At 39.3% G+C, this 18,445-nt stretch overlaps 1 protein-coding gene across 1 annotated transcript in view; it reads right to left on the bottom strand.

Annotated features, from left to right (window-relative positions):
• The window catches only part of BPHL (biphenyl hydrolase like), a 58,691-nt gene extending 40,681 nt beyond the window's left edge, over positions 1 to 18,010 (bottom strand). Inside the window, exon 1 of the mRNA XM_036759231.1 lies at positions 17,893 to 18,010. Within this exon, the coding sequence (XP_036615126.1) occupies positions 17,893 to 17,981 (89 nt within the window). The 5' untranslated portion in view covers positions 17,982 to 18,010. The remainder of the gene's footprint in view (positions 1 to 17,892) is intronic.
• Between the last annotated feature and the right edge of the window lie 435 nt (positions 18,011 to 18,445).

Genomic DNA, 18,445 nt, shown 5'->3' with positions numbered 1-18,445 from the left:
TTCCTTTGTAATTCTAGATTTTATGCACTGAAAAACATTCTGAAAAGGGATCCATTTATCACTAGAGGCTAAGAACTCCTGCTTTAGAAATAATATCCTGGCTGAAATGGTTATTGGGACATTGAGTAAATGTTACATGCTAGTTAAAATAAAATTAAAACATGCTCAAGATGATAAACTTTCATTAAAATCAATTCAAACATTTATTAAGCACCTGTAGAACACTGTTCCAGGCCACCGTAGGAATATTAAAAATTTAAAGCAGACAAAAGTTGGGTCAGATACCTTGTCCTTATGGGGTTTATACAGGTATGTATGGTAACATAAAACATAGTAAAAGTGCATTATAGAGGTGTAAACAGAATGCTATATGAAGTCTGAAGGGGCCATGACATAATGAAGGAATGGGAGTAGGGCATCAGAGAAGACAAGCTTTATGCAGTGGGCAGTATATAAAAGAGGCTTGGAGAGATCCTCTAGAAACAGGAATTAGATAAAACAAAGGCAGGGGACCAAGGAGAGCCTGCCATTACACAGAAGGACTAGTATTCAAGAAGACCACAAAAGGCTTTTTCTGGGGGCGGAGCCAAGATGGCAGCTGAAAAGCAGGGACCAGCATGAGCTCCCCACCAAGTCCCTCCAAAAACCTATAAAAAATGGCTCTGAACCAATTCTAGAACTGCAGAACCCACAAAACAGCAGAGGGAAGCAGGGCTCCAGCCCAGGACAGCCTGGATGGTCTCTGGGTGAGGTCTATCCTGCATGGAGCTGGGAGCAGAGCAGAGTGGAGCAGAGCCCAGTGTGAGCGGCTCGGACCAACCAGACTAGGAGCTGGACGGAGCGTGCCCTAGCACCCTGAATCAGTGAGCTGCAGCAGTTACCAGACTTCTCAACCCACAAACACCAAAGACAACAGAGAAGGTTAGTGGGAAAAGCTGCGGGAGTGGAAGGAGTTCACGGTTCGGCTACTGCCCTGGGGGCAGAGGAGGTGGGGCAGCTACAGAAGTACAGCTGCAGTTGCTTCCGGCCCCAGGCCCACCTGGTGGGAGGAATTAAGTGGCGGATCAGAGCAGGAGTGCACAGCCTGCTGAAGACCTAAGCCCAGTCCAGGTTGGGGGTTCTTGGGGAAGGAGGAGTGCTGGTGTGGCAGAGCTGGCGCATCCCCCCAAGCGTGAAACATAGAACTCTTTAGTTTACAAGCAGTCATACCCCGCTGAAAAACTCAAGGGTCAAGTTAGTTGGTTGGGAATATGGCCAAGAAGCGAAAATGTACCCAGATTCAGTCTCAGACTCTGGAATCCTTCTTTGGTGACAAAGAAGACCAAAACATACAGCCAGAAGAAGTCAACAAAGTCATAGAGCCTACAACAAAAGCCTCCAAGAAAAACATGAACTGGTCTCAGGCCATGGAAGAGCTCAAAAAGGATTTGGAAAAGAAAGTTAGAGAAGTAGAGGAAAAACTGGGAAGAGAAATGTGAAGGATGCGAGAAAACCACGAAAAACAAGTCAATGACCTGCTAAAGGAGACCCCAAAAAATGCTAAAAAATACACTGAAGAAAACAACACCTTAAAAAATAGACCAACTCAAATGGCAAAAGACCTCCAAAAAGCCAATGAGGAGAAGATGCCTTGAAAGGCAGAATTAGCCAAATGGAAAAGAAGGTCCAAAAGACCACTGAAGAAAATACTACCTTAAAAATTAGCAAGTGGAAGCTAGTGACTTTATGATAAATCAAGATATTATAAAACAGAACCAAAGGAATGAAAAAATGGAAGACAATGAGAAGTATCTCATTGGAAAAACCACTGACCTGGAAAATAGATCCAGGAGAGATAATTTAAAAATTATTAGACTACGTGAAAGCCATGATCAAAAAAAGAGCCTAGATATCATCTTTCAAGAAATTATCAAGGAGAACTACCCTGATATTCTAGAGTCACAGGGCAAAATAGAAATTGAAAGAATCCACCGATCGCCTCCTCAAATAGATCCCAAAAAGAAAACTCCTAGGAATATTGTTGCCAAATCCAGACCCCCCAGATCAAGGAGAAAACACTGCAAGCAGCCAGAAAGAAACAGTTTGAGTATTGTGGAAACACAATCAGAATAACCTAAGATCTAGCAGCTTCTACATTAAGAGATCGAAGGGCTTGGAATATATTCCGGAGGTCAATGGAGCTAGGATTAAAACCAAGAATCATCTACGCAGCAAAACTGAGCATCATGCTCCAAGGCAAAATATGGATTTTCAATAAAATAGAGGACTTTCAAGCTTTCTCAGTGAAAAGACCAGAGCTGAATAGAAAATTTGACTTTCAAACACAAGAATCAAGAGAAGCATGAAAAGGTAATCAAGAAAAAGAAATTGCGAGGGACTTACTAAAGTTGAACTGTTTTGTTTACATTCCTACATGGAAAGATGATGTGTATGACTCATGAGACCTCAGTATTAGGGTAGCTGAGGGGAATATTCATATATATATGTTTATGTATATATATGTATATGTGAGTATGTATGTATGTATATATGTATGTGTGTATATATATATATATATATAGAGAGAGAGAGAGAGAGAGAGAGAGAGCGAGCACAGGGTGAGGTGAAGATGAAAGGAAGATATCTAAAAGAAATAAAATAAAATTAAGGGATGAGAGAGGAATATATTGAGAGAGGGAGATAGGGAGAGATAGAATGGGGCAAATTATCTCACATAAAAGTGGCAAGAAAAAGCAGTTCTGTAGGAAGGGAAGAGAAGTCAGGTGAGGGGGAATGAGTGAATCTTGCTCTCATCAGATTTGACCTGAGGAGGGAATACCATATATACTCAATTGGGTAACTTATCCCACAGGAAAAAAGGAGGAAGAAGAAGATAAAAAAAGGGGGGGATGATAGAAGGGAGGGAAGATGGGGGTGGAGGTAATCAAAAACAAACACTTTTGAAACGGGACAGGGTCAAGGGAGAAAATTCAATAAAGGGGGATAGATTAGGAAGGAGCAAAATATAGTGAGTCTTTCACAACATGAGTATTGTGGAAGGGTTATACATAATGATACGCATGTGGCCTATGTTGATTTGCTTGACTTCTTAGGGAGGATGGGTGGGAAGGGAAGAGGGGAGAGAATTTGGAACTCAAAGTTTTAAAAACAAATGTTCAAAAACAAAAAAAAAAGTTTTTGGCATGCAACTAGAAAATAAGATAGGCAATGGGGCATAGAAATTTATCTTGCCTACAAGAAAGAAAGGGAAAAGGGGATGGGAGGGGAGTGGGGTGACAGAAGGGAGGGCTGACTGGGGAACAGGGCAACCAGAATATACACCACCTTGGAGTGGGGGGGAGGGTAGAAATGGGGAGAAAATTTGTAATTCAAACTCTTGTGAAAATCAATGCTGAAAACTAACTATATTAAATAAAAAAAAATAATTAAAAAAAGAATAAACCAAGACCAAATTTGTAAAAAAAAAAAAGAAAAAAAAAAGACCACAAAGATAGGGTACGAAACGATGAAGGACAATGGATGCATGGAGAGGAATTTATATTCTCACTGGCTCCACAGTCAGTGTTTATTACTTTAACACATGATATAGCAGAGGAAGCAGTGGTTTAGAAGATACAGGAAATGAGACTCAGCTCCGGCCTCCTAAACTTAATGTCTGTGCGTGCTTAATCTCTCCCCATGTTTCATTGTCTTTGTCTGTAACATAAAGGGGTTAGACCAGATAGCCTCTAATGGTTCCTTCCAGTTCTGGATCTATGAGAACACATATGAGACATCCAACTTTCTAAATAGGACAAAAGAAGGGGAGGGAACACATAAAAAAGGTGATTTCTCCCTTTCCCTTTTTCTCCTTCTCTTTTTTCCTTCTTCTCTTAGGATTCCATATTCCAAACCCCATCAGTTTCATTCGGCTCTAATTCTCCCCAGCTGGTCACCCACACCCCCTGTCACCTCATACTAATGATACGTCCCTAACAATTTTGGGAATAGGAGGAACAACTTGCTGTACAGCCTTACAAATACAGACTGCAGAAAGGCAGACTCAGTCCTAAAGATTTTTGCCTTTAACCTCTCCTACTCCGTCTTTACCGTAGGTCAGGAGACAGAAAGCTAGGGTGTTTTGTGACTAGAAGAGGGAAGTGAGCAAAAGCAGCAGCTGCCGTTTATCAGCATGTTGGGTAACTGTTGAAGAGACAATGTTAACAGAACTGGAAAAGGGGAAGAATACTGACAATCTGAGGAACATAACTGCAAAACAATTCCCAGGGCTGAGATTTGCATAGTTTTTCAGAGTTCTAAAACTAGAATGTTACATAATAATAACAATAAATAGAAGTGAACATCCACGGATTCAACAAATTATTTATTGAGAACCTACTGAGTGGAAGGCAAAGTGGGGGATTTGTATTCCCTCACAGTTTAAATAATCATTAAACTGCTTGCCAGCAACTAGATTTCTTTTAGGCTTAGGCTAATTTATTTCAGGCTACTGAACCTATCTTAGAGGCCTTTAACATATGTTCATCAATCGTTTACATACAAGGCAGTTAATGGATGCTAAGTAGATGGAGCTGATCTCTGGAGGACCTGTGTTCAAGTCCTGCCTCTAACGCATACAGTACTCCCCTTCTAGTTAATATGCTAAGTGTCTAAGTAGCTAGTATGAAGCAACAACAGCAAAAAGTTAAGATTGCAAAGGAGAACCTAGAACTTATAGTCTCCCACAGATTAAAGGAGCATAATGGTTATTTGCAAGCTGTCTCATAAATTACTAAAAGTGAAATCCTGAGACGATGTGCTAAATCAGGGGAAGCCAGCTAGACCTTACTGCAAGGGTCCCTTGTTTCTGCTAACTGCCCCAAAATCCTGTAAACCCTTTCAAATTCTCCCCTTCCCCATCTCCTCCACCTCCTCGAAGTCCATGCTGCCTAAGTGTTCCCAACTTTGATCCATGGTTACATGACTCTCCATGTCCCTTCTCCTCCCTGTTCTCTTTCATGTGCTGCCTGCCTACCTCTTTCTATCTCCCCATTCCCATGTCCCACACTTTCTGCCTTTGTCCCCCTGTACTATTTGTCTCTGTACACCCTGTGCTTTATTAAAGTGTGACTGAAGCATTGTTTCTACCTTGCTGCCACTGTGGTCTTTCCCAGTGAGTATCCAAGGAACCAGGGCTGCTTGCTCCCCACTTAACCCAAAGGGATCTCCTAGTGGTCCCATTCCCTGTCACGATAACTCCATAAATTAGTAATTCGCAAGTCACTTAACCTTTGGTGGCCCAGGCAACTCTCTTAAAGACAATAAATTGCAGAACAATTGCCAATCTGAATTGGTAGAGGGAGTTTCCTCACCAAGAGTTCTCTACACCACTGAAATCCCAGCTGTGAGAGACTAGTAAAAGTTAGGGAAAGTTAGGTTTCCACAGAAGAGTTACTTGAGTTCCACAGAATAATTAATCAAGTGTCAGCTTGAACAAAGAAGGGAGTAAAAATTAACCACGATGAGAGTTCCCAGCCAATCAGAATAAAGTTTGTGGTTTTGCAGAAGCCACAGATTCAGGATGTTAGGAAAACTGGTCTAAACTAGCCAGAGAATGATCAGGGTTGAAGAGAAAACTGGGTCAAATGGCTACCACGCATGCTTAATTGGCTAAATGAATATTACCTTACTCACCCACAGGGAGGAGTTTTCTGCCATTTTTGAAAATGGGACGTATGTTGCGGGGGGGGGGGGGGGGACAAACCCAGCAATTGCATGTGTGGGGCGTGTAGGGAACGGACCAATCCATTCTTTGAAGGGAGGTACTGAGCTGATGATACATCAATCTTCGTCAGTCCAACATAATAAAGTTGGTCTCACTCCTGTATTCCCCACTCCCTCTTCCTAAAGAAGGGTGCATTCTGCTCCTGGCCAGGAACTTTTACCAATTCCTTTGGATTCCTCAAAAATAATAAATTTCCCTTGATACCTGAATTTCAGTGTCAAGTGTATTTCTAACACAGCCCAAAGCAGGGCACTCATTTTCCTTACCAGTAAAATGAGGGTGTGGTACTAGATGATTTCAGAGATTCAGGCTTAACATTCTATGATCCTAAAACATTCCCAAAATTACTTACTGTAAAACTAAGTCAATATTGAGATTGATAATATTTTATCAAGTTATAACATTTACCAAATGGAAGCAAGAGTAATAAATTTAGTAGATGGCACACTAAGTTTGTGTCTTTGGAGGATCATTAGAAGGGAGTATTCCAATCTTTACATGAGGGATATACAATTACGATATCATTATGTTTACAATTTCTTATTTTAGGAGAGCCTCTTGGGCCCCAGAAAAGGGAGATGAGAATGTGAGACTACCACCATAAATTTTTAGAAATGAGCTAACTGAAAGTAGTAGGCCCTATGATTTAGGCTGCTGGCAGCTAATGGTCCTTGGGAAAACTGAGATTTTGAATGATACCATTTGTGACTATAAATTCAGATTCGATTTGATTGGGTTTGTCCTAAAACTAAATTGTAATGTAGTCTCATTTAAAGTTTAAAATTAAATGTGTTCTCCTAATTGGATAACTGTAATGTCTGATCCTCTATAGGTGGATCACACCTAAATGCAAAGTATACTTGATGATAGGCATTAAAGCGATGTGCTTTGTAAACTTCATGAGCAAGAAAAATTTAATTCATTCATAATTATTCTCTAAAATTAGCATAGAATGTTGAATTGATATATGAAGTAACTTTCTATGTAAGATGATTCGGGAGCACATTCAAAAAATTGATGTTATTTGACTGGCAATAAATTTTATGTTAGTTTTAAAATCCATAATGTTATTTTTTTATTGTTAAGCTTCTAATTTTTCTTGTATGATGGTTTTGGAGAAATCATTGTATAAGAAATGCTACAAATTGGAAAAATAATACCTAGAGAGTGATGTAATTGTATCCTTACGAAATTAACTTTTCTTTTTGTTCTAAATGCTGTTAGATTATGAAATGAGCTGTTAGAGAATGTTGCCATAATGTTTAAACACTTTTAAGTATTCAATTCAGTATATTTTGCCTTAAAATTAATAACTTACTGATTGAGAAAAGGCCCACAGAATTTTTTCCCTTTAACTGTGAAGTTCTTTGGGACTTACCAGGTTTCTTGGGACCTTCTACGTGGGGAGAGTCAAAAAAATCTTAGCCTTGCTAACAGCAGGCTGTGAAATTCTACAGTAATGAAGTAGTTTTAATGAGAAACTAGAACCTCTCACAGCTGAATAACAGAGTTTACAAGTTAATTTTATAATGATTACTTTTTTTTAACCTGATAGACCGGTCATTGCTTATGAAAATTATCATATTGTACCTGGAGAATGAGTTAAAGTTATATCTTTAAGCCAACTAAGTCTCAACAGACCCCAAATTTAAAGATTGTATTTGTTTGCTTTAGAGGTTAATATGCAAGACCTGAAGATACGGATATCCATCAACAAGGAAGCTTAGATGGCCATACATACACTGTATGTATGAATTAAAGAATGTGATTATTTTCTTAATTTCTAAAGGCTGATTTCACTATGAAGGATGAATAAGATATGGCCTTGTATATGCTTCTTGTTACTTGCTGTTGCAACAACATGAGAGAAGTAATGATAATGATTGTACCTAGTCTTAAGCTATGATCAGTGAAGTTTGCTATTTGAAGCATGCATTCTTGGGACTATATTTTAATATTGTTCAGAGTTTGGATTTCAAGAACGATCACCTGAACCATCTTATTCACCACACACCATTCGAGGGAAATGCCAAGTGCTGTTCAAAGGGAGCATGATTCCAGAACTGCTACAGATTGATGTTTGTTCTTCAGAACGTTGAGGGAACCTTGCAAATGTGACAGCAGCAGTCTCTTGATTCAATTTTTCCATTGTGCTATTTCCTTTCTGAAGGGACAGCCTTAACTTTTTCTTTTTTATAACTATGTCTTTCTTCTTCTTTTCATAATAAAATTCTGTAACTAGGGCAGGTGAACTCTAAGGTTTTTTTTTTTTTGTAAATGATGAATCTCATTGCATCACTACTATAATAGGATGCAAGTATAAAAGACCTTAATGTTTTAAATTTTACTATTCTGAATTTATGATCACTCTCTGTTTCAACTTCAATGGGGAAAATTAGTCAAGAGGATCCTACTGTCACATTTGCAAGGTCATTTTAATGGAGCAGTAAACTTCCCTCAGAAAAGCATTAGGATTAGGATGGAGACAGACAGACAGACAGACATAGACACACACACACACACACACACACAGGCTTTCAAATATTTCTATTAAGAACAATAATATGATGGAAAATGCTATCCACATTCAGAGAAAGAACTATAGAGTCTGAATGCAGATCAAAGCATGCTATTTTCACTTTTTTTGTTTTTTTATGGCTTTTCCCTTTTGTTCTGATTGTTCTTTCGCAACATAACTAAGGTGGAATTATGTTTAACATGATTGCTCATGTATAACCTATATCAGGCTGTTTGCCATCTTTGGGACGGAAAGAGGGAGAAAAACTTGGAACTCAAAATCTTACAAAAAAATGAACGTTGAAAATTATCTTTACATACTATTTGGAAAAAAATAAAATACTATTTACAGAAAAAAAGAACAATGATAAATGGACATGATGTTTCTTGATGATATATTTTATGATATACATTTAAAATTTTTTTTTTCTTTTGATCTTGAAAGTAATTAAGAATAAGACTGAAAAAGTAGAACAAGTACTGGATATCCTTTAAGTTCAATTAAATATAGACATAGTTTGTTGGGTTTCTTTTGAAAAAAATTTTCTTTTTTTCTGGGATATACAGACTTAGACTATATTTTAGTAATAAGTTTTTGAAATTGGATTAAGGATTCTACATATAAAATTGCATTAAAAAAATTTTAATTTTTTGTGCGTTTTGAAGTCTGTCTTATAATATTAAGAAACAGAGGAGCTCATCGAACAAGTCAGGCATTCATGGATTTTTTTTTAAATTCTTTCTTCAGCTTGTGCATACCATTATTTATAATAGGTACACGGTAAAAACGGAACAAGTATGCAGCATGTAAAAACTGAATTTCTCTGAACTTGCAGGTGAATTATGGGTTTCTAATTTGATGTTCTGATAACTTGTTTTTAACAAAGTTAGCTCCATGATATTTGAACTGACTTTTAACTACATGAACTAGTTAACCTAGAGAATCTCTAGAAGTGACTTAGAATCAGAGAAACACATCTATTGGAAGAATAATTCTCCAGAACCTCCATGAGAATGAGGCCTATTCCGGAATCCAAGGGAAAATGATTCCAAGAACCAGAGGGCTACTAGGAAAGCTAAGATCCAAGGTGAAATAAGCTGAATGAATGGACATTTAGAGTGGGTTGCAAGAAACAAACTGATCAAGGAGACTTTGAGTTATTCAATACTGATGTTCATAGTTTGTCATGTATTTCAATGTTCATGTCTACCTGTAGGAATGTATGCGTAAGTACAGTTGAAAATATGCCCAGGGCAGAGATGAATAGAATTTACAATTGAGTGATCAAAAAGAGGTATTGCAGACCTAATTTTTTATTATTCAGCACTCAGGGCCATTTCTCCTTCAATTTTGGTTAACTAAAAGTCTGTCTTCTCCTGTTAATATTAACATTACCTGACCAAAATCTGACTCATGAAATAAAGGAAGACTGGCATTTCTCAAATAGAAGCCAAAGGAGAGCCAAAGTGATTTTTTGATGTTAGCTCCCCTAGCTATACGTTGAAGGATTTCCCTGACATGGTTTCTTGGTTATCTTGGTGACATGTAAATCTTCACCCTAAATCAGCCTATTTGTGAACCTTCTAAATGTAGTTTAATCTATAATCTGACTTAGTTTACCTATAGTTTGTTTGATGAGGTTTCCTTCCTTAATAATCTCCTGTTTGAGATTATAAATCTGTTTAAATTTGTTAAACTTCTATGGTACTGAAGAAAGCATGGGATTATGAATCTATTTTTTCTTTAACTTTTATGACCTAAGACTAATGACTGTAATATGTAAAATAATTATTTATGTCACTCTGATATAATTTTGCCTACAAAAAGGCTTGTCAGTATTCTAGTAATAGAATTCTAAAATGTACTTTTAAAATAAGAAGATTCAGAAAAGGAATAGTGATTTCAACAAGCCAGCATGGCTTCATCAAACACAGAACATGCCAGGTCAACTTCATTTCTTTTTTCTGACAAGGTTACTAGACCGGTAAATCAGAGGAATTATGTGGATAGTTTACTAGATTTTTAACAAAGACCAAGTTTCTCAGGCTATCCTCCTGGAGAAGATGTAGAGATGTGGGAGAAGCAGTAGAACAGCTTGGTGAATTTGAAACATGCCTAACAACTACAACCAAAGAGTCAGAAACCAACTTCAAGTAGGTCTCTGGTAAAATTTTCCAAAGATCCATGCTTTTATATCTGCTTTTCAACATTTTTGTCAATGACTTGGATACAGGCATGCATCTCAAAATTACAATTAACATAAAGAGAAAGAGCTTTTAAAAATGTCTAATAGAGTCAGTTTTCAAAAAGATCCTTAACTATTACTGGGCCAAATCTATTATGATGAAATTTAATAAGGATATATGTAAATTCTTCCATTTAGGATTAAAAAAACATCAATTTTTACAAATACAAGATGAGGTAGCCATGGCTAGACAGCAACTCATTTGAAAAAGATTTCAAAGGCTTAACAGATTGAAAGCTCAATGAGTAATATGGTCATCAAAAAAAGCTGATCCAAAAAAAAAATTAAAAAAAATTTAAAAAAAAAAAGCTGATCCAAATTTGGGCTGCATTGTGAGGCAGTGTCCAAGACTGTTGTACTTTGACCTGGTCAGACCACATTTGAAGTATTATGCTCAGTCCTGGGTGACAAAATTTGGACAGACATTGACAAACTGAGCATATCTAGAAGGCAATCAGGATGGTGAATGTCCACATGTCCTTAACAAGGGCTGCAGAGCAGATTGCCACATAGCTTTACAAATAAGACTGCAGAAAGCCACACTCAGATATAAAAATTCTTACCTTTTACTTCTCCTCAAATCTCAACTCTGTGGCAAGCCATGAACTAGAAATCCAGAGCATTCTGTGACTTAGAATGAGGAAAAGATGAAGAAATTGGTAATGTTTTAAAAGAAGAGATGATTGAGCAGGTGGTATCAATTAACATTTATTAGGTGCCTACTATGTGACAAGTGCTACTTGAAGTATCTGGGACACAAAGACAAACATGAAATATTCTTGTCCCTCAGGAAGCTCATATTTTATCAAGGTAGACAACTCATTTAAAGGACAAATTTATTGTTCTGTTTGGCTCCAGGGCCAGAAGTAGAAGCAAAAGGTAATAGTGCAAACAGATAAATTTAGGTTTGATATAACGGAAAGTTTCCTAAAAATTAGTCTGAAGAAGTAATGAATCACTTCTCATTGGAAGAGGATTTCTGTTCTGCTATGGATCACATGATCTCTAAATATCCTTCTAAATAAGAACTTCTCTACACGTTTTGTTTTTCATTTATTTCAGTCAATCCATAAACATTTATTAAGTGCCTACTATGTTTCAGGCACTGTGCTAGGTGCTAGAGATACAAAAAAGGGAAAAGACAGTCCCTATCCTCTAGAAGCTTACAAGCTAATGGGGGAGACAACATGCAAACAAATATTTACAAAATAAACTATATTTAGGATAAAAAAGAAGTAATTAACAGAGGAAAGGCACTAGAATTAAGAGGGGTTGGAGAAGACTTTGTGAAGTTGAGATTTTAGCTAAGCCTTAAAGTAAGCTGGGGATATCAGTAAGTGGAGTAGGGGAGGAAGTGTGTTCCAAGCGCAGGGGCTAGCCAGAGAAAATGCCTAGAGATAAGAGATAAAATGTTTTGTTTGTGGAACTGGCCAACAGGTCAGTGTCACTGAACTCCAAAGAACATCAGGGAGGAATATGTAAGGAGACTAAAAAGGTGGGAGAGGAAGGGCTTTGAATGCCAACTACAGCATTTTGTATTTGATCCTGGAGGCCAAAGGGAGCTAAACATGATCAGACCTGTGCTTTAGAAAAATCACTTTAGTGACTGAATGGAGGATGGACCAGAGGGGAAGAGATTTGAGGCAGGGAGACTCGAGCAGGATAGGTAGATTTGAGAATCATCAGCATACAGTTGGTAATTAAAAGCATGGGTGTTGATGAGATCAAGTAGTAAAGAGGGAAAAGAGAAGAGGGACCAAGACAGAGCCCTGGCAGACACCTGTGATTAGAGGGATGATATGAAAAGAGGGATGATCCAGCAAAAAAGGCAAAAGATAGGAGAAATCAAAAGAGTGGTATCCCAAAAACCAAGACAGAAAAGAATATCAAGGAGGACTCATCAACAGTGTCAAAGGTTGCAGATATGTCAAGAAGAATGAAAATTTAGAAAAGGCTGATGAATCTGGCAATCATCAGTAACTTTGGAAAGAGCAATTTTGGTGGAGTGATAAGGTCAAAAGCCAGATCGTAACAGGTTAAGAGTGAAAGGAAAGTGGAGGCACCTATCATGGATGGCCTTTTTGAGTTCAGCCACAAAAGGCAGAAAAGATACAGGACACTAGTTAGCAGGGATGGAAGAATCAACCGAGGGAGACATGGGCATGTTTGTATAGACAAAAGGACAATCTGTTGGAGGAGATGGGATGGAATGGGATCGCTTGAAGAAGTGCAGGGGTTTGCCTTGGTAAGGAGAAAGGTCACCTCATCATGTGAGCCAGAGGTAAAGGAAGAGATAGTGGCAGAAGGAATCTGAGTGATAGATGAGGAAAAGGGGGATAGAGGAAGTTTACAGTGAATGGCCTAGGTAGGTCCTCAGCTGAGGGAATGGTGCAAAGAGCAGCCCTGGGAGGTGTGAGATGGGATTTGGAAGAGCTGCTGTGGAGAAGGGAATAGTGAGCTGAGAAGGGAGGTATAATGTGATTGCCTAGCAGTAGTGAGGGCCCAGTTGGGATCATGTAACATAAATCTGTAGTGGACTCAATCAGAATGGTTATTTTTTTTCTCCATCTTTGTTCAGCAACAAGAGTATAAAGTGAAGGTGACAAATGGTTAAGAGTGATCCAAGACTGAGGCTTGGTTGGTTGTAATAAAAAATATGATAAGAGGCCTGGGGAGTCGAGAGGACAGTGTAGAGCTGAATCGGTTCACCAAGGAGTCAAGGTGGGGAGAAAAGAGGAGAGTGGATAGTGCAGGAGAGACGGCTTAAGAGAAAATTGAAGAGGCAGAGGATTGGAGGTCACAGTGTGGACAAAGTGTGAAGACAAAGAGTTCTGTAAGGGAAGGCAGAGGAAGAGGTGAAAAGTCAGCAGATTATGGTCAGAGAAGGGGATTTCCAAGTTCTTGAACACAGAGGTGGATGAGAGCAAGATCAAGCATATGACCATATTTATGCGTGGCTGAGATGGAATGGAGGAGTGTTAAGTTGGGAGTTGTAAATGGAAGGTGTGTAAGTTTAGGAACTGAGTGGTTAGGGTATTTGGGGGAGAATTAATATGTACACTTAAGTACGTTAGTTTAAGGGCAAGACTTGGGGAGGATAGAAAAATTGGGACACACAAATAGCGTGAACTTCAAAGGAAGGGGGAGAACCTGAAAGTGGCAATGGGGAACAAGGCGTATTCCAACTCTTCCACCTCAAACAATAAGTTGAGAAGAGTGAAGGTTTAGTCAGTATTGTAACGGGTGCCCTGGGAGGCTGTGTTGCCTGGAAAGCCAATTTTCAGTAAGAGCTGGATGGAAGGAGTGGGAAAGGAAAAGATTTAAGATGAGGTTTGTTGCCCATTTAACCAAAATTCCAGAGAGCACAGTAGAATGGCTGAAGTCAGGTTGAAACTTTGGGGTGATTTAATTTGGCGTATCTAATTCTCTGAACTATTAGTTATAATGAAGGAGAGGGTATTCATTTCTAAAAAGTTCAACAATTTAGTTTGTACATATTTTCCTTTTAAACTCCTAAAAATAAAATGGGAGAAAAGTTCACACTGAACTCTCCTGGCAATACTTTGTCTAAACTACCTAGTTCCTACTTCATTAGGCTGAGATAAACATCACATATAGGAAAACCTTTCCTATACTCCTATCGGCTCCTAGCTTTGTGTTAGAATTACATATAAAGTTGTATAGAAAAGCAAATAGCTTTATAAAATGGTTAATTCCAGTTCAGATGAACCTGGTTTTAGGAGCTATTTTAGAAATAAGAGATATTAAGTGAAAATCTATTGTGAAAGATTAAAAGGGCATGAGACCACACTTTAACCATTACAAAACCATAGTAGTTTAAATATTCACATAACCATGATAGTACTTAATTTAAAATCCATTCAATGGCTACTTAGAGGGAAAATGGACTTTTTTTTTTAACTTTATTCCTTGAGGCAGTACATCCTAATGTTTTTCTAGTTATATCAAGATAGTAAAGTGCCTATAATTTAAAAATGAGTTTACCTGCTATACAAAAAGGTATTTATGAAGCTGGTTAATTTGTCATGATATGAAAGGAAAAAGAATTGCCTACTTTTTTCTTTTTGTAACTTTCATTGTGGGAAAATCATTCCTCAATACTAATCAGAAAACATGATAGATAAAAGCTTAAAGCCGCTTGTTGTTAGGTACTTACTACTATAAAATAATCAGTGTGATAAATATCAGCATGGCAGTATGTGCTACATGGTGCCTGGCACAGACTAGGCACTTAATGCTTATTGACTGATTGAAATGGATAGGATACTGGACTCTGAGTCAGGAAGACCTGGGTTTAAATCCTACCTCAGATACTTACTAGTTGTGTGACCCTGGACAAATTACTTAGTATTTCTCTACCTCTGTTTCTTCATCTGTGACATGAGGGTGTTGAACTAGATGGCCTCTAAGGTCCTTTCCATCTCTAAAAATCTGTAATCAATGACCTCTCTTAGGAACCTGTGTAAACTTAAAACAAGATCAATCATTAGTAGGATGTGTATTTTTAACATTTATCCAACAGTGGCAAAGAATTCATTCAAATTTATGCCTCAACCAAAAGCCACAAATTTAAACTAATTAGGGATTAAGGTTCCAGTTAGTGGTTATGGAATAAAATAAAACCACCTGGTACATATGGAAATTGAGTATGTTAACTTTAGCTTCATTAGCACCACGATCTATTCAACAGTTAACCAGCCACAGACTCAGAATAAACAGAGCAAAGGTTACTTTGGCTGGAATGTAAAAAGAGTTATACTACAACCCCAACAATTTATAATTATGAAAATAACTTTGGGGGAATACTTAGGAAGTATTGTGGTCAGCTCTTAGTCCCCAAATATTTTTCTTTGGTGGATAATAAGTCTTGGAGATTGTTTCCACCTTTCTAAATGGACAAGAGGTTTTTCTAAACAGTGTACGAGCCAAGATAACTGAAAAAATGTTAATGAAGAGAAAGAGAAGTGGCTAATTTTTCTCCCAGGAAATATTCTCTTCACTCAGCTAAATCCTAACTATCCTCTGGTAATGTCAGATTTGGTAATGTCCAGTTTACAGAATTATTTCAGAATTGAAAGTGACCTTAGAAATTATTTTTTGTGTTTTCCTCCTGATCACTCACTTTCCACAAAGTTTTACAGATCAGGAAAACTGAGATCCATAGAGAGTAATTTACTCAAGGCCACACAGCCTATCAAGTTGCATAGCTATCCCTCTTGGGCAGGTCACATCTCAGGGTTTTGTTTTCTCACCTGTAAAAAAGGGATAATAATACTTGTACAAGTTACCTCACAATGTAATCATGAAGACAATTAGCTGTATAAGTGTATAGGCCTTAAAGGGCTATATAAATGAAACCTCAGCCCTCATGGATCATCTCTTTTGAGCTCATAACAATCACTATTTGTCACTCGATCCTTTGGTAATTATAAACTGTCTTTTGATACGCTTTGCTATTAACTTCTCAAGTTCTCATATTTCATCTCCCCAACTAAATAGTGAATTTCTCCAGTTTGGAAGTGGGAACTTATGTTTTTTTCTATTCCCCCCCCAAGTATATTATGTGAATATTCATTCAATCTGCATTTGATACTTAGAACATAATGGAATAAATGATGGATTAGTTTAGGAAAGGCATACCTTACACTCTTGGGATTATTCAAAGGCCTTTTTTCTTTAGGCGTAGCCACATATAACAGAAAACCTATCCTGAACCTCCAACCAGCTTCCCAGTGCCCTCTCTACCAACCCAGAAATTACTTTGTATCTATTTTACTTATCTGTGTACACATTCTTTCCCCCAATAGAGTGTAAAGTCTTTAACAGTAGGGATTTTCCTACCTAACACTGTGAGGAGCACATAATAGATACTTCACAAATATTTGTAGGGAATTTGGCCGTCTGTCGCAATGGTTTAGTTAAGTCAAGGTCTCACTACAAGCCAATGAATCTCAGTAATGTATCTGTTATGGGATTCTGTACTCAGTGGAAGGTTTAAAAACAACTCAGTTCACTCAGGTCCAAACTCTTCAAAGAACCATCAGTTAATGAATTCATTGCACTAAGAGAGAATTAAGAGTCAGGCTAGGCCTTCTTCCAAATTCTGGCTCGTTTAATCCGGTTGTTTAACCTCTCCTGATCACAATCTTCACTTCGGTAAAATGGCGGGAGGTGCTTTGCATACCTTAAAAATAAATAAACTGAGGTTGGAAAAGACTGAAGGAAAAAGGAAAAGGGGGCAGCAGAAGTTGAGATGGATGGGCGCATGCTGACTTGGAGAGACAGCGGAGGATAGAAAGGCCTGGCCCGCTATGGTCCGTAGGGGTCAGGAAGAGTCAACTGAATGTCTTAACAAGCACAGAAGCTATAATTATTACTATAGTATCATTGCTTGCAACAACAAAAAGACATTTAAAAACCACAATTCCTCTAGGAAGAAACTCATACCTCTTTTACGGTTAAAATGCGTATCATACTAAACTCTTAAAATCCATCTCTCCCCTACAGGTGTTTAATGTAGAAAAACAAAAAAATTTACGTGATTGCCTTCCTCCTCTGGGAGGCGATATCTAGGGCAGCGACACAAGGCCGGGGCAAATCGGACAATCTGTCGTCTCGTTTCCTAAATCACAGGTCTAAGGCTGGACTGGCTCATAAATCCCTCTGTACAACCCCTTCATCTTACTCGCAAAGAAAAGTGAGGCCCAGATTACGTGTCTTGCCCAAGGTTACTGTCGGCCAACAAGCATTTTACTAAGCACCTACTGTGTGTCAGGCACGAGGCTAAGGGCAGAGAATACAAAAGAAGGGAAACAGTCCGTGTCCTCAAGGAACTTACAGTCTAACATGCAAACAAGATCTAGAGCAGTCAGCATTTGAATTCAGGCCCTCTAGCTTCAACTCCTGCGGCTTTACCCCCCACCCCCACCCCCCAGCACCACAATTCGTGTATCTGAGAAATGCAGCTAAAACGAACATAAAGTACACACAGACGCAAACGATGAGCCCCGGAGAAACACTGCCCCGCAGGGGAGGTGCACGCGCACTGCAGGAAGGGGACCCCACCCCGCCCAGGTCTTCCAGGATTGGCGGGCCCGCGGCCCTCCCTTTTCCTTCCTGCAGCTGCACGAATCGGAGAGCGCGCTAGGGGCGCAGTTCCCCCGCCCTGTGTGTGTGTAAGCCTTGCCCGGGCCCCGGCGCCTGCGCGTGACTGGGGGCGCGAGCTGGGGGTGGGGGGAGAAGGAACTGAGCCTCCCAACCGCACAATGCTGCCCTCCCCAAACCCCAAGACGGCATAACCCTTCCCCTCCTCCCCCCAACTCTGGAGGAGGCAGGCGTGTTTACCCGTAGGCGGCAGCAGCCACGGCTCTGGGCTTTAGCCAGGAGACGAGGAGCCGCAGGCGGAGAGAGGCCCGGCTAGTTAGTGCCGCCATGTCTGCACTAGGCTCTACCTAGAGTGTTTGCGCATGGCACGCCCTCCCTGCCCCGCCCCCGGCTGACTGCCGCAACAGTTATCGAGGCCGGGTGGGTCCATTACTCCTCACCACCTCCTCCACGAAACAAGTCTGAGCCAAACCCCACCAAATCAGACAAGCTGCAGTCAGGCTGGCCTATCTTCGGAGGTTTGGCCTTTGCCAACGGGCTTTTTGTTGTTCCTCGCCAAGGTTGGCTCTATGTACTTAGCCAAGCTGCTTCTCATTTATAGCATAACTAGCTTTGTGTTACACTAGTATCACAGCCCCCTTATTGGCTTGTAAAACTCCTTGAGGGCTTATTCTATTTAACAAGGCACGCATACTTTCAGATAGGGCTTTCTCTTAGAAGTGGCCCTCAGGAAGAGGAGAAGGAAGGAACACCGTGACTGAGTTTAGAATCTGGAGGTCGGCGGAAGTGCCTG

This window comes from Trichosurus vulpecula, chromosome 1 (assembly GCF_011100635.1).
Source record: "Trichosurus vulpecula isolate mTriVul1 chromosome 1, mTriVul1.pri, whole genome shotgun sequence".
Lineage (NCBI taxonomy): Eukaryota > Metazoa > Chordata > Mammalia > Diprotodontia > Phalangeridae > Trichosurus > Trichosurus vulpecula.
The sequence above is the reverse complement of the archived record's forward strand: the minus strand, read 5'-3'. Positions and strand labels throughout refer to the sequence as shown.